We start from the raw sequence: 27418 nt of genomic DNA, 5'->3' as shown, positions 1-27418 counted from the left end.
GACGATCATAAGCACTTTTCTGGTTTCACTAGAAACCGCTTCGCTTAATAACTGAGTTACTGGTCCTAATTGTGGTCTCTAAACAAAAATTACCTCTTTATATCTATGCACTAGCATATTTTTAAAATAACATTCCAGAAGCAATGTTTAAAGCCAATTATTTCCAAAGATTTTGGAGAAATATGAAATGATGTTTATAAAATACAATAAAAAGAATCTGTCTTCCCTCCCTAATAGAACAATATTTTTCTAAACAGAAAGGAAAAGTTTATGTTATTTTTTTTTAAATCAGAGGTCTTCAAACTTTGCAGCTTTAAGTCTTAAAGCTGCCAAGTTTGGGGACCCCTGTTTTAAATCTATACTATAAAATCTTGTTCGCTAAATTTTACTTTTCTTTTTTTCCCCAAATAAAACTTATAAATACTATTTTAAAAATAATATACTATTTGAAAATCAAATAGCAAGAATAATGCAAGTGTTTCTTGTAAAAAAAAGATATATAGATATCATAGATGAAATTAAATTGCCCCCAAAAGGCTCATGTATTATGCAAGAATACAATGATGACACAATGGCCAAATTCCGTACAGTACTCCAAAATATTATTTTACTCAGTCACTGATTTTACCATTCAACCTGTTAGTTTAAAAACAGTCATTTAATTTTTTTTAATTCATTTTCTGGCTGGCTCCTAGTAAGCTAGTATTAGATTTCTAAATTTAATTAATACATAAGATAGTTGCCATGAACAGAACTGTATTGGCACATGTAACATTCTCAGAGTTACATTTTTAATATAATTAAGTAGACATAGAGGAATAGTTTGTATCTGCAGTTTAAATATTACCTTATTTAACCTCAACATCAACTTTTTAAAACTTTATTCCTCTTCTGCATTATCAACACATGTATCAGACTTCGGGAACTTGACTATGCCAAAGGTTTTCCAACACACAATTGTAAATGTTATAGACATCTTTGGTACCAGCATATTATTTTTATTCTCTATTAACTGCTATTAAAATTTGAGCTATTCTGTTAAAAAATGTTCTATATATCCGTATATAAAGCAACTTAAATAGTTATTTCATTTGGCTTAACTATAAGATCTATAACTCCAAATGGTGAGCATGTATATACATTTTGTATTATCTTTATTAGGAACAATGATTTTGGTCATAGAATATTTTTATTGATTTAATACCAATCAAAACCCATGCCTCATATTAATTTATTTTGTTGGTCTATATAACAATTTATTGGTATAACAGAGTATAGCAGATATCTAATACATTTCTAAAAATACGTTATGCACTTTCATATATGCTGTGACATTAATATATGAAGAAAGTTTAGATTTGATAAGAAAGCAACTTTGTGAAAATGTTCAGCTTCTATCTCAAAAAAAAATCTTTCCAACCACATCTTCAGGTTTTCCAGAAATTTGATCTTGCGACCAATGCAGGATTGTATTCATCTTTCAAGATCCATAAAGAGTTCGTTGACTTCTGCTTTGGTATGGCCTCTGCAAACATGACTATGATGCACCGAATCTAAGAAAAGTTGAAGGTTTGTCAGAACAAATGCTGACTTCAGACATTTTTTTCCCTTTTATTTTTGAAATGAATTTGGTCGGAGGTTAGACTATGGTTTTTACGTAGCTGACAAGCTGGAGGCAAACAAATGTCTAACTAAAAATAAATCTACCACCCATGTTTGCATGCACTCTTTAAAGAAGACAACCAAATTGCATTGGCACACATACAAAAATATACTAATTATTAGATATTAAGGTAAAATGTCAGTACAAGTAGTTCTTGTTTAGCGACTGCTTCGTTCAGTGACTGCAGTAATGAAGATGATGAAAAAGTAATTTTACAATCAAGCCTTGTATTTAGGACCCTCACAGATCTGTAAAGCAAATTAAAGCTGACGTACGATCATAAGCACATTTCTGGTTTCACTAGAAACCGCTTCGCTTAATAACTGAGTTACTGGTCCTAATTGTGGTCTCTAAACAAAAATTACCTCTTTATATCTATGCACTAGCATATTTTTAAAATAACATTCCAGAAGCAATGTTTAAAGCCAATTATTTCCAAAGATTTTGGAGAAATATGAAATGATGTTTATAAAATACAATAAAAAGAATCTGTCTTCCCTCCCTAATAGAACAATATTTTTCTAAACAGAAAGGAAAAGTTTATGTTATTTTTTTTTTAAATCATCCTGTCTAGCTGTTCAATAGTTGTTAAAGTATCTGGCAAATTTTTTCTTTGCAATCAGCTTTAATGCTCCATGAAGTCTAATTTTCTGGTCCTGTTAGAAATCAGTTTAGGGATACAAAATCTAATATTAGTAGTATTTCTTGTATTTTCAATCTATTTACAGAATTCCATTTATAATATTCATTTTTCTAAAAATGCATCATTTAGGGATAATAATAGAAAAGGATTAGCAAATTGATTTTGTTAGTTTGTTTTTGTTTGTTTGATTGATTGATTTATACACTATCCATCACACTTTCCAAAGTGACTATGAGTGATTTACAGTGCCATAAAATCATAAATATAAAAAATATAAAAATTAAAATTAACAACAATTAAATAAAGACTAAAAATCAAGAGCATGAATGGTACAAAGCTAGGCTCAATCCATCAATTATTTACAGTATAACATACCCTAAGCCAACCAGCAGATCCAGGTTTTAAGGTCCTTCTGGAAGGCAAAAAAAATAGTGGCAGACCTCATCTTTGGCAACAAGATGTTCCAGAGGGCAGGGGCTGCAGTGGAAGTGGCTCTTCTCTAAAACCAGTGATAATGAATGTTTTCAGCACCAAGTGCCCAAATCAGAACACATGTGCATCAGGGGTAGGTTCTACTTATCTTTACTACCCGTTCGCAACGGGATTGTACGTGCTTCGCTGACGTGCATGCTTCTGTGCATGCGCAGATTGTCAATTATGATGTCTGGACTGGTGGGCAGAGCCTCCCGCTGCTTTTACTATCAGTTCTAAAGAACCGGACAGAACTGGGAGCAACCCACCACTGATGTCCATGTGCATGCATGTGCGCACACAGAAGCGTCAAAAACCTGAAGACCAGCTGGCCAGCATGTGCAGGCTGTTTTCCAGGCCCTTTCTGGGCTGTTTTTCGGGCTGTTTTCTGGCGCTCTAGCAGAAACAGGCCATTTTTCAGACCATTTTTGGGGCTTTTTTCAGACCGTTTTCCGGACGACAGGAAAATGACCTGTTTCTGCTGACAAATATTATCAAAATATTATCTTTTATAACTGGGAGATTTTTTGTAAAATATGCATATTTCTTTAAATGACTGTACTATTCGTTTGATGCCTTCTTGAGCCCTCAAACTCCTTGCCCTGGATGTTCTGCACAGTTGCAGACTGGGGAGAAGACACAGCAAATAGGTAGGAACACTAATCATTCTTACATCAACCTAGTTGTTAAGATGAATGATTAATAGGAAATTATTCTTTGCAACTATTTTTACTACTTTTTTCTATCCCTCGGGTTTCATTTTATTTTCTCATATTAAAAACAGTGAAAAAGAGTTACTCCACCCTTCCTCTTCATCTGTAGAATCGTAGAAACTGCCACCAAAGAAAGCTTCTTTTGACAGAGCTCTAGTTTCCAACATACTTTAACCTAAGAATTAAAGGATATTTTTTTAGAAGTTGGAACAGAGCTTCATTAACAGAAAGTTATCCTAGCATGAGCATCTAGAAGGAAGCTAGTTTAAAGTAAATCTGTAATAAATCTTAAGTGAAAACAAAGTTCCAAGGATCACATATTAGGATCTTCATTTTATCCAAGTTGTGTCAATTGGGCGGCAAGCAATATCCCAAAGGTGCTTCAAAACTCCTTTGTAGTTCTATGCCAGGCAAGGTATAAGAATAAGATAAGAAACCAGCTCTGTGGGTTATTGCAATCCAGGTGTGCCCTCTCACATTATAGCACTCAACCCCACAATCCATTTCACTAGAAAACAATAGATTTTGATAACATTTATTTGAAATAACACAGTTCCCAGTTCAGCTCAAGTAATAACAATATATTTGCCTTTTCTGAATTAAATTGGGTTATCTGAGTGCATGTAACATGATATGATATTCAAAAGTGCTGTCCTGTAGAACATTACAATATGGATTAGGGAAGTTAAAGGAAAAAAGGAGAGAGGGAGCCTGCCTTAAGGGCAAAGAATTCATCTAAAAGAACCTCTGGTTTATATTCAGTTCTTCTAAACTTCTAATAAGGCTGTTCAGTCACATGGTATTATTGCAATCCTAAAATAATTTCCTGCTGAGAGTGCCACCTCTGAAGCCAATTCTATTCTTGTCAGGAAAAGGAATTCCTAAAACCAATGACTTCAGCCTTCTTGCAGATATAACAGGCACTGAAAATTGTTACGCAGTATGGAGCAGTAAAAATTCTTAACAGAACTGAAACCACATAAGAACCATCTTTATTTTGAAATTCTGCAGAATACTTTTTTCCATACGCTTTACATACTTAGGCACAGAGGGTACATTTCAGCAGCAAGACAAGAGAGATGATGCATACCTGAGCACCTAGGATCACCATAAAATATAAGTTCCCTGTACTTGTTCCAAAGGAAATAAAGCACATTTATGTATATAGTTCTCCTTTACCTCAGGAAATAAAATTCAATCACAAACCATCTGTGTGTATGCAGTGATATTCTACATGCAACTATCCTATGTTCTGCCCTGCATAATTATTTAAAACTTTTCTTACATGTGAATGGTACTCCTCCAATAATGACACCAAGTTTCAAGCAGCCTTTAAATGCCCAGTCCAAGCACTATCATAAGCAGCCACTCTTCATTATTGTCCATAAAGAGCCACGGTTATGCATTGGTTAGAATGCAGGATTGCCGGCTACTTCTGCTTACTGCCGGCTACCTGCAATTTGGAAGTTCAAAGTTCAAGGTTGACTCAGCTTTCCATCCTTCCAAGGTGGGTAAAATGAGGACCCAAATTGTTAAGGGCAATATGCTGACTCTGTAAACCACTTAGAGAGGGCTGTAAAGCACTGTAAAGCAGTATATGTCTAAGTGCTATTGCTATTTCTAAATTTCTTTACATAACCTGAGTCATATCAGTCTTTAACTGCAATTACTGCAATAGAAGCAGACCCATAGCAACTGTTGAAACTAAAACATCATCACAGAGGAAAAAGAATATTTATTTCCATTTGTTCCTAATGAGTTTATGTAAAGTAAAAGTCTCAAATATCTCAGTTCAAGGATAATTTAAAAGAGATTATCACCAAAGTTCTCTATCAACTCTCACACTGCAATAGAGAGTTTGAAATTAAATATTACACTAATTTTCTCACTTCCAAATTAAGAAAAAGATTTAAGTGCTAAGGAAGTGTAAGGAATTAAAGAGTATAATAAATTATGCAACCTTAAGTCACATGGACTAAGATAAGAACCAATCTAACATATATTTATTGTGCAGAACTTCAGCTTTTATTTAGGCTGGCTTCACGCTTCGTGCTAAACCATATGTTTGATTTTAGTTTAACTTGTTATATGGTCCCAGAACGCCTCAGATAAATATCCACCCAGATATATGAGACAGGCTACATGCATGTGAAAAATACATCAGAAATTTCTGTCTTCCCCTACTCCCTTCATTTCTGCCCGCCCCTTTATTCCTACTGTTGCCAGTGGACCCTTGTAGAATGGAATGCAGAGATAGAGTAGACACCAACAAAAGGGCCATCTTAATTTCATGGATTATATGAATAGCTAAAGCAGGCAGTCTAATGACATGACTGACCATTAACCAGGACCCCGATGTTATACACGTATTTATTTTTCACCTTCAAGGACTGCACAGTACTATGTCAGTGCACACTCGCACACAGGCACACATTTACGATGCCAGAAGGCAGCACTCCTCTTTACCTTCTGCTGAGTATCTTGCTACCTCCAAGGCTTGAAGTCCATATACGAACCCATTGGAATCTATGAACACAGCAGAAGTAAAAGGCAGAAATTTATGCAGATATACAGGATTCACACCTCAGAACTCAGCAGTGCCTAGTATCTAGATACCCCTGGAGCCAGTCTTTAATAAGCAGACACACTATTTGGAATCAAGATCATTGCCAAACTGAATCCTCTTAGTAGTTGAAATGTTGTCAAGGGAACAAATAAGCAAATATGGTTCTCTTCTTCTGATATACCCTAAGTTGGAAATAGTCAACCTTAAAAAAGTGAAAGCCATTTGAAAAACACTTTGCATCCTATGGCATACACTAAGTCTGCTCTTTCGTCCCATGGTTAATTCTGGTTAAGCACATTTTACAACTATAACATTTAAAAGTAAATGCTCACAGAAGCAGAAATCAGATGAGAACCTTTATTTTGAACCACCTTCAACTCAATGGAAAATTACGACTATTATCTGTATCCAGCCTAGCATTGCTGGTAAAATCATCATGAACAATCTGGTTTGTGGTTTTGAAAGTAAACACAAATACCATTTTTAATTAAAAAATGCCTTTCATTAATATCTGGGCATATCCTAACTTTATAGTATGAGGGAAATAATCTTTATTGAAGGAGGTATTTCAAAATCTTTGCCATTTAGCACAAGAAAAGGTTACAACACTCAGCATAGGATTCATCAATCACTTTGAAACAGAAGACAATTTCATAGCTGTTGCTTCAAGAGAAAGTGGGGATTGCATGATGCTAAAATATTATGATGAAAATGTTTAAGAAAAATGCATATACCAGAGGCATTCATACATTTTAAATAAAAATTAAAATTTTATCTGTTCAGAAGGAATAAAGAGTGATAAAGTTAACTGGTCATCAGTGATGCAGGTACCATACAATTTTTTTTTTTTAAATCTAATGAGACACAGTTCCAATTACCCAAAGGTGCTTCTTTCAAGAGGCAATTGGACTTTCCGGTTTTTCTTTGAAAACGTTTCGCTTCTCATCTAAGAAGCTTCTTCAGTTCCAATTACTCCACAGATGATAGTTATTTAACACTGGTCGTTACTTGGGAGGGAGTTGCCATTTGAACCCTGAAATATTTATTCCACCCTTAACTAGTTACAGCTTTAATGCTGCTAATTTCTTGATAGCCCAGGGAGAATTCTCTTCTAAAAATTCTGAACAGTATGTCCAAGATATTACATCAACTTTATTTTTAAAAGCATAAAAGACAGAGGCGCATTTTGAAATGTTTTGAAGTATTAGATGGAAGACCTGTTTAACTATATAAAAAGAGAAGAATCACACTGACAGGTCTCTATGATAAGTTAAAAGTGATGACAACAAGTGATAATTGTATTAGTCCTCGTTGCTGCAGGACAACTTTTCTCAATGGCTATCCTTCAAGTGCACTGGGATTACAAATCCCAGAATGCTTAACCAGTAAGGCACTGCTCACCTTGACCTCTGAGAGTTATAGTCCCAATGCATTTGCTAGTGTGATGGAAAGTGCAGCTGAAGGAAGTGGGGGGGGGATAATGTCAGCAGTAGCACTGCAGTAGGAGGCAGCACATTCCAGAGAAAGACTCAAGATAAGAGACTGTGCAGTGCTGAACTGGATGGAATAGGGAGGAAAAGGTTCAGGATAGCTGCACTATGGAATCTCCCAGGATATGTCAATTAGGTTAGATTAGAAGGTTATAGCTTTAGTCTGGTAAGATTCTGTCTATTAGGCATAAGCAAATAAAGAACTGAGTTTGATTGGATTTCACTGCATCATCTTTGGCTTAGATCTGACAGCTGGACATCTGGGGAAGAATGGCAACCAATTTCAGATCTTCTATTCACAATATAATGGGGCACAGTATATCTGGGAATATGCCACTACTACCATATCAGTGAAATATCCCAGGAATGAAAATGAAAGACATGCCATATACAGTGCAATAAATGGGTTTTGTATTTGAGGTTTTACTTCTATAAGCCTCCTGGAGTCACCATCTGTGAGCTGGATAGCCATATAAATGTCCTTAATAATAGAAAATAAAGAGAGAAGAAGCTTAGCATCCTTTATCAACAATATTAAATAAATCAGGCCATGATTACCAACATCAAAAACACCTTTGGTTTGATTGATTACTTATCAATCAAATCAAGATACCAACATATTAGCGTTGACTCTTAGTAACCACACAGGTTTTCTTCATGACAAACCGTCCCCAACATGGTCCTTCTAGTCTTTCCACAGTGTGACATCATCAGTATAAGTAAAAATATTAGTTGTTCTCTTCTTCCCTTTCCTTCCACTTTCCAACATTAAAACCTTCTCCAGAGGTAGGTCTTTGTATAATAGTCCAAAATACATATGGGGAGGAGTGAGTTCTCACCCTTCGCTCTAGCTCCTGCCAGAACCTGAAAGGAGCCCAGCAACTGGGCATCCCCTGGGCAATCATCTGCTGGAGATGTCACTGGCTAATCCTTTCAACCTGGAAGCGTCTTGGTGCTTCTGACACAAGTGAAAAAAAAATCAATCCAAAGTCATATTCTCACTTCCATCCAATTTTTTTTTATATTATTATCTTTTTCCCAATTTTCAAAGTTGAGTTTCCCAATAAAGTTAATTTAGCATGGGAAAAGGGTTGAATCTTTAAAAAAAATTTGATAGACACTATTTTCCATAGCTTTCTAATAGATATAAATGTTGCCAGAGATATATCTTTATCAAACTTTTCAGTCATCCAGATCATTGTTGTCCCCAAAAGTGCTTTTTTCAAATGGCAACTGGAATTTCTTGATTTTTCTTGAAGACATTTTGCTTCTCATCCAAGAAGCTTTTTCACCAGAAGGTGCCTTTGATTTCCAGAGATACTAGAGTATTAGTATATTTTGATATTCGTATTGCTCATCCAATCATACATGCTATATCTACATTTTATCTAAATCAGAAAATTAACACATTGTTGGTTTCCAGTACTCAGTATCTGACAATAGTTAAGCATGATGTTAAAGCTCCAGATTCCAAAAAATGAATCCTTATTAATATATAACTGCATTTTCAGTAAACTTATTCTCAAAGCTACTGGATATTTTTAATGTTCCTTGTGTTAATAGCCAGTTATGGAGTTTCACATTAAATAGCTTATAATCTTAATTAGACTCCAAGACTCTGGATTTATTAGGCATATTGATTTTGAAAGATCAGATTAGCTGGCTATCAGCATTTTAGAAAATCAAGTTCAAAAATGCAAGGTTGACACAATAATAATACACTATACATAATCAATGCAACTGAGAGTACTTCAGAGTTACAGTTGCTACAGACAAGTAACTCTCTAACCAGGCATTGCAGGCATTCATCAATTCCAATATTAGGTTACATAGATTTAAAATATGCCAAAGTTGCAGTATTTTTCCCCACTTCTAAACCTCATTCCTACAAGATATAGGCCATATGAAAGGCTTTACTTTGGTAAGTTTACCATATACATAACAGAATTAAATTTGTTTACCCACAGTTAAATTTATGAAGCATATTGTTTCCTACTCATATGCAGTGTTAGCATCCTAACAGCATCCTAATCAAGCTGCTTAGTAAGCTCCTTTGCAAATATTCCATTTGCATGTCCCAGCAAACCCTGCAAGTACATTTAAATGTGTCTCAAGAAGCATGGAAAGCTAACATTTCATTGTGGCTAATTTCATACATAAATCAAATGTACAGATAGCTGACCAGATAAAAAAGAAACTGATTATGCTACTACTCACTGAAATCAAAAGTGCTAACTACTATATATTAATAATTTGGGCGAAAATTAATTGTTTTAGAAAGATTCACAACTGACGATGTGTAATATAAAAATATCTATGTAACCTTATTGACTGACTAGCTTCTAGAATACAAATAGATTAATCAACAAATACATAATTATAATGATGTATCAGGTACTAAATGTTTTCATCCCTCTGAGAAGAAAGGCAGATGAAATCATCATACATTTGTGTAAACTGCTAACATGGATTTTAGCTATACTGTAGCAATCCCTTGGTACCATGGTGATTAGAAAACTATAAATATGCATTACTGCTGGGTTTCTATGGAATTTTAACTGTTAACACTGCTACAGGCTTCCATTTTTTTTTAAAAAAAATCCCACACTAAAAGTTTGCACAGATTTCTTTAATGAAGACACTAAGTCCTCAGGCTGCTAATGCAGTCTGTTATTAACAGCAGCAGACTGCAATTACTGCAGGTTCTAGTCCCACCAGGCCCAAGGTTGACTCAGCCTTCCATCCTTTATAAGGTAGGTAAAATGAGGACCCAGATTGTTGGGGGCAATAAGGTGACTTTGTATATAAATATACAAATAGAATGAAGACTATTGCTAACATAGTGTAAGCCGCCCTGAGTCTTCGGAGAAGAGCGGGATATAAATGTAAATAAATAAATAAAAGTCCTCTATCACCCCTCTGGTCACTGCCCCTTTTATTTTCTTTTGGCTTCTCTTCTAAAAAATATTTAATTTTATTTAAATGTGCTTCTTTAGTATTTGTCAATGAGGTAGGCCAGTTCAGGAAACAGATACTACAAGCAATATGGCAACTCTATAGTTAAAGGGCATTATATTAGAACCTTGAAATTCTGACAAAGAGAATTGAACACTATTATCCTGAATTGCCTTATACCCTGCTTAAACTGATGTTTATTTAGCCATTCTTTCTTCAATTAGATCTCCATTCAGTACTTCTCTACAGAACTGCATAGAGTTTACTTTGCTATCAATAATGCATAATAAAATGGGAATACAACTCTTTACAGTCTTTGCCTTCCTCAAGTTTTAGTATATATAAATTCTGAATTTAAAATTCAGTACACAATCTAAATCATCAGGAAGTGACAAAGTGGCCCCATAATTATTATTACATCAAAATTGCATCAAACCAAGTATACCCACATACTTGGAACTGCATTTGTACTGTACAGTACATTTTAACAGTAATAGATTAAAGAGAGAACATTATCACTATATCAATAAATCATGAAAGCCTCACTGATTTTCCAGCCATGTTTTCATTTCTCTCACACTTTGGATCCCTACTAGCACGGAAACTATCATCATTTCTCTTCACCTAATCTTCCAATGCTTATCTGACCCTTTAAGACTAAAATAAATGCAGTATCCAGTATAATGATGCTGCAATGTACTTTTCCAAAGTTGGAAGATTGGTCCAGAGTTCACAATACTGTATGATGAGGCTGAAACTGGGTATTTCTTCCAAGTTTTTTAGTTCCACATTGGAATGAAAATGTATACAGATAGAAAAACAAAGCCAGGGTTAGTAATGGCATGCTCATAGAGAAAGCTTTCGGTTGGACACGATGTCTTTCCAATATATCCAGGATGATCTGTTGGTGTATGATATCATATGGCCCAAATCTAACCGTAGGATGCAACATCTCAGATGTATTAAACTTAATATTATGTATTGTTCATTCCTGTCCAAGGATAGCTCTATATTTAATTTTATATCCAAAATTAAATAACCTTTGGCCATATATTCACATTACCAATCAAGCTGTCTTTGAGTTTGAAACAAAATTCAGTAAGGAACAGAGAATAAGTAACCAATTTATTTATATCATTAAGTTATATCTATGTTTTGCAGAATTTTAAAGATATTGTTGTAGATATACAATCAGAACAATATGTATACTCAGATATTCTTAGAAAGAATACCATACTAAGAAAAATCTACATTTTGTCAACTGACAAAATTGTCAAAATTAGGGTAAGAAACCCAGTTGAGGGCTATTCTTAAAAAATGTTTAGCCATTGAGAGACATAAAAGGCAATGAATGACACAATGATTATATCAAAATATATAAAAGCAGAAATTTTCCATCACTTCCTGAGTGAGGAGTGATTGAGTGTATTATTACTATGTTTTAAAAAACTGAATTAAACCTGTTAGAGGTATTACAAAGTTTCCTGTTCCAGAAAAAAGATAACTCTCATATTATTATTTGGTGGTCTGATGTCAAATTTCAGCAGTTTGACCTTGGGAGATTCTTGAGCCTACAAATAAGAAATGGAAGCAATTTATAGCAACCAATTGTCCACCTTGGACCCATTATGCAAACTGAGCAAAATTTAGAGCAAACAGGCATATTAGAAATGTATTCCATTCTCTGAGCCTACATTTTCAACTAGAAGTTCATTTAAAAGCCAGATACATAGCTAAATAAGATTTCAACAGGCATTTCCAATATTTTCAACATATCTTCATATTTATAAAGACTACCAACTTTTTTTTCTTTTTTTTGGGATCTATATTGGCCTGAATATGTCTTTACTCAAATCTTCACCCAAGGAAAATACTACAGCAACAGCTATGACAAAAGGAGAGATAAAGTGCCTGACTAGCTAACTAAAAACAGCCCCACTTAACCTTGCAACAAGTAAATTCCATTGCTATTTCCTACCATCTAAGGTATCAAAACAGGAAAGGCTTTGCTTAGACATTTTTAATTCACAGTTGGCAACTATCACAATGGTGACGCTGAGAGACAATTTCTAGCCATTTATGCCCTGTTTACAAGAAACATAGGAAGAAGTTCCCTAATTTTAAGAACATAAAGTGGAGCTGGTCGGGGTCAGACCAAAATACACATAAAGCTTTTTGTAATCTTTTGAGCTCTAGTATTCCTTTAACTCAGTTGTCATCCTACAATTTAACCACCTATTTAGACAGTTTTTGATAGGAAAGGATATTTCCTATTATTAAATTACTTTGGAGATTATGTCTTAAGTCTGTGTCTTTTTCTGCTTTTATTATGGCATTCTACACTCTATGATAATAACCACGTTGCTTGTATTTTTACAATTTATATTGTTCTGTTTTTTTCCTAGTATTATTTGATTGCTTATTAGTAACTTGTGACTATCACTAAGTGTTGTATCTTATGATTCTTGATGAATGTATTTTTTCTTTTTCTTCCTTTTATGTACACTGAGAGCATATGCACCAAAGACAAATTCCTGGTGTGTCCAATCACACAGCCAATTAAGAATTCTATTCTATGCTATTCTATTCTATTCTATTCTATTCTATTCTATTCTATTCTATTCTATTCTATTCTATTCTATTCTATTCTATTCTATTCTATGCTATGCTATGCTATTCTATTCTATGCTATTCTATGCTATTCTATGCTATGCTATTCTATTCTATTCTATGATGTAGAATTCCTTGAAAAACAAATGCTCCCAGGTTTCTATTTAGCCCATTATACCTTCTATTTAAACCATACATTCATCATCTTGACTTGAAGACTTCTAGTGTAGAAGCTTACATATTACCCCACTTCAAATGTCAGACATGTGAATTTACCCTGTTCCCCTTCAGATCTTTGACTAATACTTTTTCAGTTGTGGGCATGATCATCATCTACTTGGAAGTCAAAGCATTTGAAGAATTAAGAAGAACATACAGAATATAAGTGTAACAAATTAGACCTCATAAGTATAATAGGATGGTTACTCCCAAACCTGCCCAATGCTCCATGTCATAAAGAAATATATTAAAAGGTCTGACTAATTATAGTCTTTCCTTTCTCCTTTTAATCAATAGCAGTATACAATAATTATTTCAACTACCATGTTGCAGTACTTCAATGACTGTCAAAACCTTCTGAAATACAAATATAATTCACTTCTAGAATTTCTTTTAAAGTACTAGTTAAATGAGTATGGCCTATATAGGCCTTACCAGCCACCTGCGGACATATTGTGGACAGCCCACAACCTCTTAGATGTCAAGGTCCTCTTTGAACACAATGGACAAACATCATCATCAAATGGGTAAAAAATAAACTAGTGCACTAGGAAGCTATAATTTTGTTTCAAATTGAAATTTTGATCCATCCATATATGACTGTGATTTTACTATTAGCTTGGAATATCTATTTATTATTCAAATTTATATAGCTGTCCATCTCATATATATGACTTTAGAAAGCTTACAATTAAAATATAAAATGACTTGTGCATTTTTAAATTACTCACATCCTGAGTAGTAAAAAATTCCAATGGCTCTCAGGCTGTGCGGCCATTTTCAATGTTTAATTTCAAAATGAGCCCCCAAAGCAAATTTAATTATTTAACAGCTGGGACCTTATGCATAATGACAAAAACTAGTGACAATAAAGGACTAATTCTAATTAGTCAAATACTCTCATTACTTCACCTTTGCTCTAGTTTCAGAAGACAAGGAATCATTAATAGGTAAAATGTTTCCTACTTTTAGGTGCCTCTAGTGGAGTGTTCATAGGGTGTTCATGGCAAAGATACTGGAGTGGTTGCCATTTCCTTCTCCAGTGGATCACATTTTGTCAGAACTCTCTGATATGACCTGTCCATCTTGGGTGCCCCTACATGGCATAGCTCATAGCTTCATTGAGCTACGCAAGCCCCTTCACCATGACAAGGCAGTAATCCATGAAGGGGATGGGGTCCATGGGGTCGTGATGGGTTGGACACGACTTCACAACTAACAACAACAAGTGGAGTGTTATCTAGGGATCCCTTTTTTCGGTATTAATAGCAATAGCACTTAGATTTATTGTTATGGCTCCAGCCCCCCCCTTCCCCCGGGCCTGGCCCCCTGCCAGAGAGTGACTCAGAGGGGGAAGGGCCATCAGGGCTCCCTTCTGCAGGGCCGGCTTCCCTGGCTCAGCTCCAGGAGCCAGAGGCAGGCCAGGTGGAAGAGGTGACGAGGCCTCTGTCTCCTGTATCTCCCCCCACCCAGGAAACACTTCCAGACCCAGCTGAGGACAATCAGTCCTGGTTAGATCCTAGGTTTGGTAAACAAGAGAGGTGGGAACAATAGAAGCAGGGGTGGGGCAGGCCTAGAAAGTGCTGAGTCATGGAGCCACACCCCACAGGGTATAAAAGCAGGAGGGGCTGCTATACTGCTTCTTGGTGAACAAATCAAACTGCCTAGAGAGAACTTGAGCTGAAGTGCTGTTTATTCCTGACTTCCTGGTTGACACGCCAGCATCAAGAAAGATAACAGAAAAACCTTGGCAGACGCTTGCTGGATTGCTGCCAGAGCTGATAGCTGCCGTGGACTCAATTGCCGGCTAATTAAGTCATTTCTCGTGCCTCCCGGACTGAGGTGGGGGGACAGAACACTTATATGCCGCTTATCATTGCTTTTCAGCCCTCTCTAAGTGGTTTACAGAGTCAGCATATTGTCCCCAACAATCTGGCTCATTTTACCGACCTTGGAAGGATGGAAGGCTGAGTCAACCTTGAGCCTCGAACTGCCAAATAGTTTTATTAATAGTTTTATTTGGCATGCACATATCCAAGCACAGTACAGATAGTACTTGATTAAAAACCATTTGTTTGGCAACTGGTTCAAAGTTACACTGGCACTGAACAAGGAGACTTACAGCTGGTCCTCAAAGTTGTAGCCATGGCAACATCTCTGCAATTCATGATCGCAATTCAGATACTCAGAAAGATACTCAGATAGTTCAGAAACATTTTGCAATTGCAACGATCGCAGATAGGATGGTCACAGCATCCTGCAATCATGTGATTACCATTTGTCATTTTCACTGCTAGTTTCCGATAAGCAAGTCAATGGGAAAACCAGCAGGAGGTCACAAATGGCAATCATGTGATGTCATGCCTAATGATTGTGTGGGAATATCTAATGAATGCAACTAGAATTGCCAATATAAGTCAGCATGGTCATGTGATGTTGAACTTTACTACCAGGTTGCATAGTAACAGAGTTCTTGGTTCCAAATATCATCATTAACAGAGGACTACTTATATAATATATATAATATATAATATATTATATATATTATATAATAATATATATAATAACATATAATAATATATTATATAACAGCGTTCCGTGCGCCTTTGGCATTGAGTCATGCCGGCCACATGACCACGGAGACGTCTTCGGACAGCGCTGGCTCTTCAGCTTTGAAACGGAGATGAGCACCGCCCCCTAGAGTTGGCAACGACTAGCACGTATGTGCGAGGGGAACCTTTACCTTTTTACTTATATAATAAACTACCTATATGATAAACTGCTGTTGAAATTAAATACTTATGGCATTTCTGGACCTTTGCACAAGTGGATTGCTGCTTTTTTGTCTAATAGACTACAGAAAGTCAAAATAGGGAACTCGCTGTCTAATCCTGCATCAGTTAACAGTGGTGTTCTGCAAGGCAGCGTCTTAGGTCCCACACTTTTCTTGCTCTATATTAACAACTTATGTGATCAACTTAAAAGCAATTGCGTCCTTTTTGCCAACGATGTAAAATTATTTAATATTGCAGATAATTTTGTTGTTTTGCAAAGTGATCTAGACTATGTATCTAAATGGTCATCCATTTGGCAACTTCAAATTTTGATTAATAAATGCTCTGTCTTACATATTGGTAAACGTAACCAGAATATCAAGTATAAGCTAGGTGGTATTGATCTAGCCTTTGTTAAGGACCTAGGTATACTTATCTCTGGCGATCTATGCTCCAAAGTTCATTGTAACAACATTGCTAAAAAAGCACTAAGAGTTGTAAATTTAATTCTAAGAAGCTTCTTTTCTGGAAACATTGTATTGCTAACTAGAGGTTATAAAACGTACGCTAGACCAATCTTAGAGTACTGTTCAACAGTTTGGAATCCCTACCATATATCTGACATTAGTACAATTGAGCGGATTCAGAAGAAAATTTTATGAGAAAAGTTTTGCACTCTTCTCTAATAACAGAATTCTTGATGCTACTAGGTTCGTAATTCTTGGTTTGGATAACTTGGAACTGCATCAATTGCAGTCAGACTTAGGCACTGCATACAAAATTGTACGTAGTAATGTTTTACCTGTAAATGTTTTTTCTGTTTTAAGCGCAATAATGCACGTGTGAACAACCGCTTTAAAGGCAGTGTAAATAGTTCTAAACTTGACTGTAAAAATACTATTTTTGTAACAGAGTTGTCAAAGTCTGGAATGCTCTACCTGATTCAGTTATCTCAGCTACAAATTTTCAGTTTTAGTCACAAATTGACTTCCGTGGATCTCACTTCATACTTAAGAGGTCCATAGAGTTCATAAGTGCACTAACATGCCTATCATCCCTGTCATTATATTTTTATACTATTCCTGTTTTCATTTCTGTTTGACAAATTACAATAAATAAATAAAATAAAATAAATATCAGATCTGATGATTTTTAAAGGCAGGAGCCAATCTCTTCAGTATCCAGTGGAGTGAATTTTTCAAATCCTTTCTCTTTCTCCATCATCCCCCATTCAGAACAAATCACATTATCTGACTGACTGGCTCCCTAAAACTTCTGGGTATTTCCTAAAATAATTTTTTTTTTTTTAATGTAAAGTCTGGGTATACCACTAATCTTGTGAAGGGGGGGTGTATTTCCATGGTATGCCGCTCCTCTTGCATTTTTTGGGGTTTTTTTTTGCACTTTTCTTCAACCTATGCTTTTATTTTTTTTTAATTGTCTGTACCTTAGGAAGGTACAGGCAAACATTTTAAGAGTTTGTTACATTACATACTTCCATGGTATTTTTTTTTTCACATTTGCATTCATTTTGGTGTTTGGAATTTTAGGGCAGCTCTGTAAATTGACACTAAAGGGAGGTGTGATAGCAAAAAGTTTAGGAAACTCTGCTCTACGGTACAGAAGCAATTTTAAGGTGGCTATGCGATTATTAAGGAATCCTCAATCCTGATTATTTTTCTCACTTTTTCTTTTTTTTCCCCAATACATTTTTCACTTATGTCTTTCAGAGTGACATGTTTTTCTGTGCAATTAACTGCTAAAGAAGCAGAAAGATTACTACATACATCCTCCTTTCCTCTTCTATTTTAGAGACCTGATTTTGGAAAGGGTGATTAATGCTTCCTGTTATAGCGAACCAAAAGCAGCTCATTTGTGAGGCATGCCATCAAAATAATAAATAGTAGTAGAAAGAGAGATATCCTGCCCCAAGATCTCTGGAATCTCCTTCTTTAATGCATCTGAGTTTGGCCATTTTGCTCTTGCATCCTCTGCCCACAGAGATATTAATAAACAAAAATACAAGCAACACTCCTATCCTTTCTAGAGGGGTGATGCAGTACCAATAGTCCTTGGCTTACTTCCATCCATTCACTGACTATTCAAAGTTACAATGACACTGAAAAAAATAATCTACAACCAGTTCTGTAAGTTATGGGTGTCACAGCATCCCCACGGCCAAATGATCACAATCCAGGCATTTGGGTTGTAATATCATGTAATAGGCATTTGCTCGCTTCCCACAAGCAAAATCAATGACCAGCAGGGAAGGTTTCAAGCTGCTCCAATAAATTGCTCCCACTTCTAAGAGCCCACTACTGTATAGAGTAAAATATTTCAGGGAGTAGATACTTCATCTTATTCCACCCCTTTTCCGAGAGTGGGGACTGGATCCAATTAGCATACTTCTTCAAACCACAGAATGAAACAAAAGAACCATACAGGCAATGTTTCCTTATACCCAAGTCTTTCCTTCTGATGGTCCCACTATGCCTAATCCTTCCTGCTACACTACCAGTGACAAGGATGCATGTTCATTGTAAAGAGTGAGGAAATTGCAACCATGCAATCCCTTCCATCCTTGAACTCAACAGAAGCCAAACAACTGTATAAAGGCAGTAGCTGATCTTGCACTAAACAAATGATCTCTCCTCACTTTATTTTCCCCCCAGAACGTATAGCAAGAAACAAGTTGGTGAACTAAGTTGAATGCACTCAGAGTTGCCAAAAGAGAGCAAATGAGAAGGTAAAATGTCCTAGGACTACGGCAATTCTCTCTATGTTGTGTTGTTCACACATAGCAAGCATTTGGATCAAACTGTTCAATCAAAAAATTTAGGTAGTATTGTGGGTGGAACCAATCTTCGGTGCTGTGATAATGCAGGGAGAAAAGTACCCATGACTTATACTAAAAATGGAAACGCAAAACAGTTCCTTCCCTAGAAGCCGACTTGTCCGCTTTCTAGCTAGGGAAACTCACTTATGACTCTTGATCTTTTGGTTCTTGTTGAAAGAAGGAAAGCAGAAGAAATGACTCGCTTGCATCATTTCATCCAACCGGCGGCTCCTTTTCCTTAAACGGCAGAAATCGCTGTGCTAAGCAAGTTTTTTTTTTCCTCAAACAAGGATTTAATTTCAATTTCAATGGGACAGCCTTTGACTTTTTTTCCTGCATGGGATTCGGGTGGCACAGAAAAGTGTCAATATACAAAAGACGCTTTTGCTATCCCCAGGATTCAAATTCAATCAATCCCGTCTCGTAGGTACAAACGCTGTCGGAGTTTATCGACGCTGGCTCCGCCCACCGCTGGCCCCGCCTACGGTGACCCTTAGATCCGCCCACCAAAGGCTCTCCCTGCAGTTAGCTGCCCTGCCCTCCAACCCCCCAGCCGCCCCAACCCGACGGGTGCGGGAATATTAAGCCCCGCTGCTAGGACGGCGCCGCGGAAGGGAGCAGGGCTTGAAAGTTCAGTCGCTGCGGAACCGACGTCTCCTAACCTCGGCTCCCCTGGGCCGCCGCCGCCGCGCTCTTCCCGCTCCCCGCCTCGCGGTTTCTTCTTACCCGTCCTTGCGCCGCGCTTTGTAGACGTGCCCGTAGGTGCCTCGCCCGACTTTGCACCCCTCGTACTCGAACAGATCCTCCACCCGCTCGCGCTCGGCCGCCAGCTTGGATTTGAACTCGTAGTCCATGTCTTTCACCCATGGAAGGAGCGACTAGAGAAGGAAGAGAGGGAGGTGGACAACGGGGTGAGGCGGCGGCGGCGGCGGGACCGGCAGCGTTCAAGCGCAAGGGCACGAGGCCACCATACTGGGCACCATTTCCTTGTTTTGGGTTGGGGGGGGTTGGGGGGAGTCCCCTCAGCCGCCACCCGCTTCAACCACGGCTTCCAAGAGTTAGAGTCGCAAGGGTTTCTGGGTCAGGTAGTAGTGATGGAGGCGCGAATTCGCAGGCGCTTGGGGAAGACTGGGAATGCCGGAACTACAAGGCCCAGGGTGTCTTGCAGTACCTTAGCTAGCAAGCGCCTGCGCGTTGCGGCGCGCTCTTGATTATTGCTGAGTGGGTGCTGGGAAGTTGCTGACTCTTCACGTTGTGAACGAGTCGCGGATGGCTCAGTAGAGAAACCGGGAAACGAGCTTATTCCCTTGGCCCGCCACCAGCTGCCTTCTTCTGGAGTGAAAAACTGGGCTACGGAGCTCGGTTAATGGAGAAGTCTCGCGCAGGGACTTGTTTATCTCCCGAGCTGTCATTCAGGTTGAAGCCCTACCCTTCATTCCTTCGCTCGCTTCTATTGGATAGAATTCGTCCCGCCTTTTCTACCCCGACCAATGAGGCGGTGCGTTCGTCGAAATTAAAATACTGTCCTCAGTCCTTTAGTTGGGAGGATGGAGCTTTGCGCTGAACGTTGCGGGCAAAGGACTTGGCTGGAGCGATTCGTCCCCTCCTCGCTCCAATGCTTCGTGTTTCCCGCCCTTCCCCCGTCCTGGATACATTATTAATGATCTGGCCGCACGATTCCCACCGATGGCTGCACAGCCTTGGCATAACGCTGGCCGAAAAAATAATGGTAGCAATGAATAAGGCAGCAGCAATTGAAACATGCCATTAGATGGGTGGCATTGTTCTATAGGTAATGCATATTTCTGATGAAAATTTAGGACACCTAATCCTACTCGGAAAAGAATTGGAGATAAAGTCAAACATCTTTAGGTTTTATATACCTAATTAAATTAAAAGCCTAGAAGCTTCGAAACGGACTTGGAGAATTTATCTTACAACTATCTCATTCACTATCACCAGTTCTTAATGTACCCAGAAGAATTTTCTTGAAATATTCAAAATACAAATAAAAGTCAAAAATTCGCTTAATACGTGTTTCCAACTATTCTGACCGGCTTCCTGATTCTTCAATAAAAAAATACCTGGAAAGGGAGGGGAGCATCAAACCTAGTTAGTTTACAGATTTAAAAAGGCTCAAACTTCAAAATGCTCACCCACAGAATAGCTTTATATTTTATCCTTTGTGGTAAAATATTAAGGGGCTGTGGCAACCTTTTGACATGGGAATATGCTTTTTTAAAAATTTTAAACCGTTTTCTTTGCATTATGAAAAAATACTGTAAGAGGTATATAATCACAGGGTCATTGTGAAGAAAATAGGAAGAAATATTAGGTATGTTCACCTCCTTGGCTTACTTATAAAGTAAAAAGGCAGGATAAAATATTGAATAAATAAACATGCAGTCAAAAATGGAAGCATGGGAAGCTGATATATATATCTTATTTGGGAATTGAAATTCCACGTCACATGGAAAGTAAAATCAGAAGGAACAAACCAGCCTAATTTTGGCTGCTGTATATCTGAAAAATACCAACTTCCATTATGCTATAGGTGTCCTTTCTACTGCTTTCTATTGGACTCAGTGCTGAACAGAATATCTTATTTTCTTATCAGTTGTTTACCAAAAACCTTGATCCTTTGACCATCAAACATCCACCTAGAATGAGTATCTCTTTATTTAGAAGAAATCACCAAACTTCTTTTTCCCAATTACTTCTGCTGGTCACCCTGTCTCTCCCCCCCCACCTCCCATTCCCAATACTTTTAGCTACTCTTTGGAATCCACCCCCCTCCCCCAAGTCCTCCTTTCTTGCACAGTTCTACCAGCCCTCTTTTCTCTTCGATGGATGATCTCCCTGCGTTGGCAAACACCATGTTTCTGGCTTTTTGTTTACTTTATTTGAGCCATTGATAGACGATTGGATGCCTGCTTTAAATCCATTCCACTCTGGTCTGGTAAAGACTTGCCATCGGTCCCGAGTTACTAAATTTGCTACTGCTTTAAATATAGACTTACATTGAAAGGCCAGTTTCATTATTTGGGGTTTTTTATGTCATAAAGAGGATTAATGTATCTTTGCATAATCTTTGCATAATCTCCTGTCCTTCAATTTAACAACTACATTTTAATCTATTTTAATGTGAACCAAGCTGTGTGATCAATTTATTCTTATAAAATAAAATGGATTGTATAAATCATGGTTGTTAACCACAGGTAATCACATCATGAACATAAGAGCCATTATGTATTGCTGTTCCTCTAAAATCAATTTCTTTGTGCTGTTTTTATTTAAGTAAAATTGCATCATCCATACCTTTGTTTTTAGAAGTTAAAAAATCCTGAGAAAGGAAGAACGAGATTTACAAGCTAACCTAAAAAAGCATACTCATAGTTGCCAAGGAGTGTGAAATGAAAGTTGAAAGTTACTAAAAAGTCTGGGTGCATAGGTGATGGCAGAGCCTGGAAAAAAGTGATTGGCTCATTTATTGACTAGTTAGAACCTGAAAAAGAACCTATCACATGTCCACCTCTTACATGTTTGTTCTTTTTCCAATATTTAGGCATAGTGTGATTTATGTAAAATGAAAGTGTGCGCATAAGAATATACAAGCAAATAAGAGCAATCCTATAGTTTGCAAAAGCAAAAAAGAATCTTTAAATAAAAAAAAGCTACAGGAAAAAAGGAATTAATATGCTAGTGAGACACTATTAAACTGGTTGAGAAAAAAACAGTAACCTAGAAGATACAGCTCATCAACTCAAATACACAATTTATGAATTTAGCCTTTGTTGAGGGTGGTGCCATTTGTTTTTGCAACTGGGCATGTTGCTATGCTGCTATCACTTTCTTCCAAATCCTAACAGGCAATATCTTAATGCCTGAATTAAAAAGACCATCACCCATCCACCTTCAGTATTTTACAATGCTGCCTGAAAGAAGCTAAGTTTGTGTCTTACTCTATACACTGGAAGAGAGCACAGTGTTAATCTATGCAAATGGAGTAAAATGTACTGAATGCGGCATCATGTCCAGCTACCATTATCTTATCATTTGTGTAATAAAATATTACACAAATAAAACAGATTTTTAGATTTTTTTCTGTGATGTTGTGATTGAAAGTGCTAAAGGACTTTTTTGCACTTCAACTTTAAGGTGCTTGTCTCCCATGAGTAAACTAAATAGAAATGAAGCCTGCTTAAGAAATCCCTTTCCAGGATTCAACCCATTCCTCTGCTTTAATCATGGGAATAGCCAGGTGTTTTATCTGGATTGCAGTTAACACAGCCCTTGCTTGTTTTCCACTGATTCTAAAAAAACAAATGTCAATTGCTTTTGTTTCTTGTTTCATGTTTTGTGGTCATGTTTTTCGAGGGCCAGTGGAAAAGAAAAGAAAAAAAACCCCTACTGCTTTATCATTCTTCCTGTCACTTGTGTTAAAAGAGGAAACTTGGCAGAACTTTAGTAATGTTCACTTTTAAAAAACAGCTAAACCAGTTAAGGAAAAAAAAGCTGCATCCATCATAGCCAATGATAATGAAAACAATATTGTCTCTGGATATCCTAAGTTACCCACCCCTACATTAAAATTTACTACAAAGTTGTAATATATATTGATAAAAGAACATTTTATGATAATGACAGCATTAAACATTTCAGTCTGCTTCCAAGCTACAACTTATATGGAATAGGGTAACATCAAAAGGAAAGATAAGTATATATCTTATTGAAAGTGAAATCATATATAAGACAGTGCACTAAGAATTATGTGAATTTAAAACATTTCTTTTCCAAGTTAGATTTTTCAACATTCCTGTTGTTATAATTAATTGGTTAGAATCATTTTTGGTTAAGAATCATTAACTGGTTAAGAATCATTTTTCCTGTTAATACTATATAGATCAGGGGTGTCAAACTCATGTCGTCACAGCAGTGTCACGTGACATATTGGGACCTTTCCCCCCCACTAGACATGGGCATAGCCAGTGCATGACACATCCGGCCCACAGGTTTGACAGCCCTGATATAGATAGAAGTACTATATAGAAATAACATGCAGAAATTTTAATGAGAGTTATTTCGATGTAACTGACTCATTTATGGCTGATAGGAGTTGGAGTTCATCATCTGGAAGACTGTATATAGCCTTTTACATATACATTATGTACACAAATATCCATATAATGGTAACTCACTCAGTAGAAGATTTTTCATATAATACAGAAAAAAGTCAACTGTTTTATATGTACTGGTTGCACCATGAATATTAGTTTTATATTAAATTTTAGTTGAGAAACACTATTTCTGATTCTTTAATTTCTAAATTAATCTATTTCTATAGAACAGTTTCCCTATTTTAGTATAGATATAACTGCTCAGCATGACAAATAATAAAAGCCACTCAAAGTCACTTTTCAGAGTGAGATTGGCAGCATATAAATTTAATAAATAATAAAAACAAAACCAAGTCCAATGCAAAACAATAAAAAGACCTATAAGTAAATCTACAGGGATAATTTCACAGTTAGGATGACACAAAAACAAAATAACAAAGTTGGAAGGAATCTTGGAGGTCTTCTAGTCCAACCCTCTGCTCAAACAGGAGACCCTATACCATAACAGAGAATTGGCTGTCCATTCTCTTCTAAAAAGCCTCCAGTGATGGAGCACCCACAACATCTGAAGGCAAGCTGTTCCACGAGTTAATTGTTCTCACAAGTAACTGTTAGGAAATTTCTCCTTAATTTTAGGTTGCTTCTCTCCTTGATCAATTTCTCTCCATTGTTTTTTGTGTTGCCTTCTGGTGTTTTCGAGAATAGATTAACCCCTTCTTCCTAATGCAGCCCTTCAAATATTGGAATTGCTATCCTGTCAACCCTAGTCCTTTTCACTAAACTAGACACACCCAATTCCTGCAACTGTTCTTCATATGTTTTAGCGTCCAGCCCCATAATAATCTTTGTTGCTTTTTTCTGCACTCTTTACAGAGGCTCAACTTATAATATGGTGACCAAATTTGGATGCAGTATTCTAAGTGTGGTCTTACTAAGGCTAAAGCAGTACGAATACCTCATATGATCTGAATTATCTGCTATAAAGGAATTATCTACTTAGCATCTATCAATACTAATTTAATCAACAAAGATACAGCATTTCATATTGGATCCAATTCAGATTTTCAATATATTCAAATGTTCACTTACCCCTAAGTCTCATACCTAGCTCTCAGTTTAATAAAATTCAGATTGGTTACATGACTATAACTAAATGATTGGAAGATTAAACTTTACTGGACAGAATTTTGTCTTATTTTACCTTATTTTCAAGTATAATTTACAAATGGGTCTAAGTCTTGTAGTTTCAATAAGTACAATTCCAGGTTTAAACCTGGAATACTTCTGAGCACTTCCTTTTCTTATATTTAATGGAAAATAATTATAAATGAAAGTTATCAATTTCAAATACTACCCAATTATGCAAGCTAAATTTTCCAGATAATAAGGGCAAATATCTGGCATGAGAAGTAATATTTCTAATTACATGCATGTAATTCCACAGTAATAAGATGTGGTTTAGTAACCCTTACTGTCCTTACAATTACAGAACATGCTGCAAGTGGCATAATAGGATTAAAACTCTTAACTTAGTCTATACTTTCACCCTTACTAAAAAAAAAAAACATTCCATGAAAGCCTTAACCAATCAAAACCATGACTGATAACAGTGGGCAATATTTATGAACACATCTGGTGATAAGCATATATATGCAAAATTATGATGTAGAAATATATTATAAGCAGTATGAATGAGTAAAATGAACCAAATAATAATAATAATAACAGAGTTGGAAGGGACCTTGGAGGCCTTCTAGTCCAACCCCCTGCCCAGGCAGGAAACCCTACACCATCTCAGACAGATGGTTATCCAACATTTTCTTTAAAATTTCCAGTGTTGGAGCATTCACAACTTCTGCAGGCAAGTCGTTCCACTTATTAATTGTTCTGTCAGGAAATTTCTCCTTAGTTCTAAGTTGCTTCTTTCCTTGATCAGTTTCCACCCATTGCTTCTTGTTCTACCCTCAGGTGCTTTGGAGAACAGCCCAACTCCCACTTCTCTGTGGCAGCCCCTGAGATATTGGAACAGTGCTATCATGTCTCCCCTAGTCCTTCTTTTCATTAAACTAGACATACCCAGTTCCTGCAATCGTTCTTCATATATTTTAGCCTCCAGTCCCCTAATCATCTTTGTTGCTCTTCTCTACACTCTTTCTAGAGTCTCAACATCTTTTTTACATCGTGGCGAGCAAAACTGAATGCAGTATTCCAAGTGTGGCCTTACCAAGGCATTATAAAGTGGCACTAACACTTCACGTGATCTTGATTCTATCCCTCTGTTTATGCAGCCCAGAACTGTGTTGGCTTTTTTAGCAGCAGCTGCACACTGCTGGCTCATATCTAAATGGTTATCCACTAGGACTCCAAGATCCCTCTCACAGGTACTACTATTGAGCAAGGTACCACATATACGGTACCTGTGCATTTTGGTTTTTTTTGCCTAAATATAGAACCTTACTTTTTTCACTGTTGAATTTTATTTTGTTAGCTAGCGCCCAATATTCAAGTCTGTCAAGATCTTTCTGTAATTTGAGCCTATCTTCTGGAGTGTTGGCTATTCCTGCCAGCTTGGTGTCATCTGCAAATTTGATGAGTTCCCCATCTATCCCCTCGTCCAAGTCATTGATGAAGATGTTGAAGAGTACTGGGCCTAAAACAGAGCCTTGGGGTACTCCACTGCATACTTCCCTCCATGTGGATGTAGTTCCGTTGAGGACTACACGTTGAGTGCGGTTGGTCAGCCAGTTACGGATCCATCTGGTGGTGGTGCTGTCTAACCCACATTTTTCTACTTTATCTAGTAGTAGGTTATGATCTACTTTATCAAATGCTTTACTGAAGTCCAAGTAAATTATATCGACAGCATTCCTCTGGTCTACTAATTTTGTCACTTTGTCAAAGAATGCAATAAGATTAGTCTGGCATGATCGGTTTTTGACAAACCCATGTTGGCTTTTGGTCATTACTTTGTTTGCTTCTAGGTGTTTGGTGATTCGTTGCTTGATTATCTTTTCCAGAATCTTCCCCGGTATTGAGGTCAGGCTGATAGGTCTGTAGTTTCCTGGATCTGTTTTTTTCCCTTTTTTGAAGATGGGAACTACATCAGCTCTTTTCCAGTCCTCTAGCAGTTCCCCTGTGCTCCAGGATCTTTGAAAGATATAGTTCAGTGGTTCTGAGATTTCGTTTGCCAGTTCCTTCAGAACCCTGGGGTGTAATCTATCCGGTCCTGGTGATTTGAACTCGTCTAGTGTAGACAAGTGTTCACTTACCATTTTCTTCCCTATTTTAACTTGTGTTTCTGATCTGTTTTTTGTGGCGCTGTTTTTGATAGGTTGGATTGTTTTTTCCTTTTGTGTAAAGA

The 27418-nt window shown here is 36.9% G+C and overlaps 1 protein-coding gene across 4 annotated transcripts in view; it reads right to left on the bottom strand.

Annotated features, from left to right (window-relative positions):
* CDK19 (cyclin dependent kinase 19) overlaps positions 1-20414 on the bottom strand; it is a 98184-nt gene extending 77770 nt beyond the window's left edge. Inside the window, exons 1-3 of one of the 4 annotated variants that reach the window (XM_058174010.1) lie at positions 20112-20414; positions 19667-19818; positions 5957-6016 (exon numbers count right to left, since the gene is read on the bottom strand). In XM_058174010.1, the coding sequence (XP_058029993.1) occupies positions 5957-6016; positions 19667-19794 (188 nt within the window). In that variant the 5' untranslated portion in view covers positions 19795-19818; positions 20112-20414. The other 3 variants (XM_058173986.1, XM_058174002.1, XM_058173995.1) reach the window with 3 other exon arrangements.
* Positions 20415-27418: the final 7004 nt, after the last annotated feature.

This window comes from Ahaetulla prasina, chromosome 1 (genome assembly GCF_028640845.1).
Source record: "Ahaetulla prasina isolate Xishuangbanna chromosome 1, ASM2864084v1, whole genome shotgun sequence".
NCBI lineage: Eukaryota > Metazoa > Chordata > Lepidosauria > Squamata > Colubridae > Ahaetulla > Ahaetulla prasina.
The sequence above is the reverse complement of the archived record's forward strand: the minus strand, read 5'-3'. Positions and strand labels throughout refer to the sequence as shown.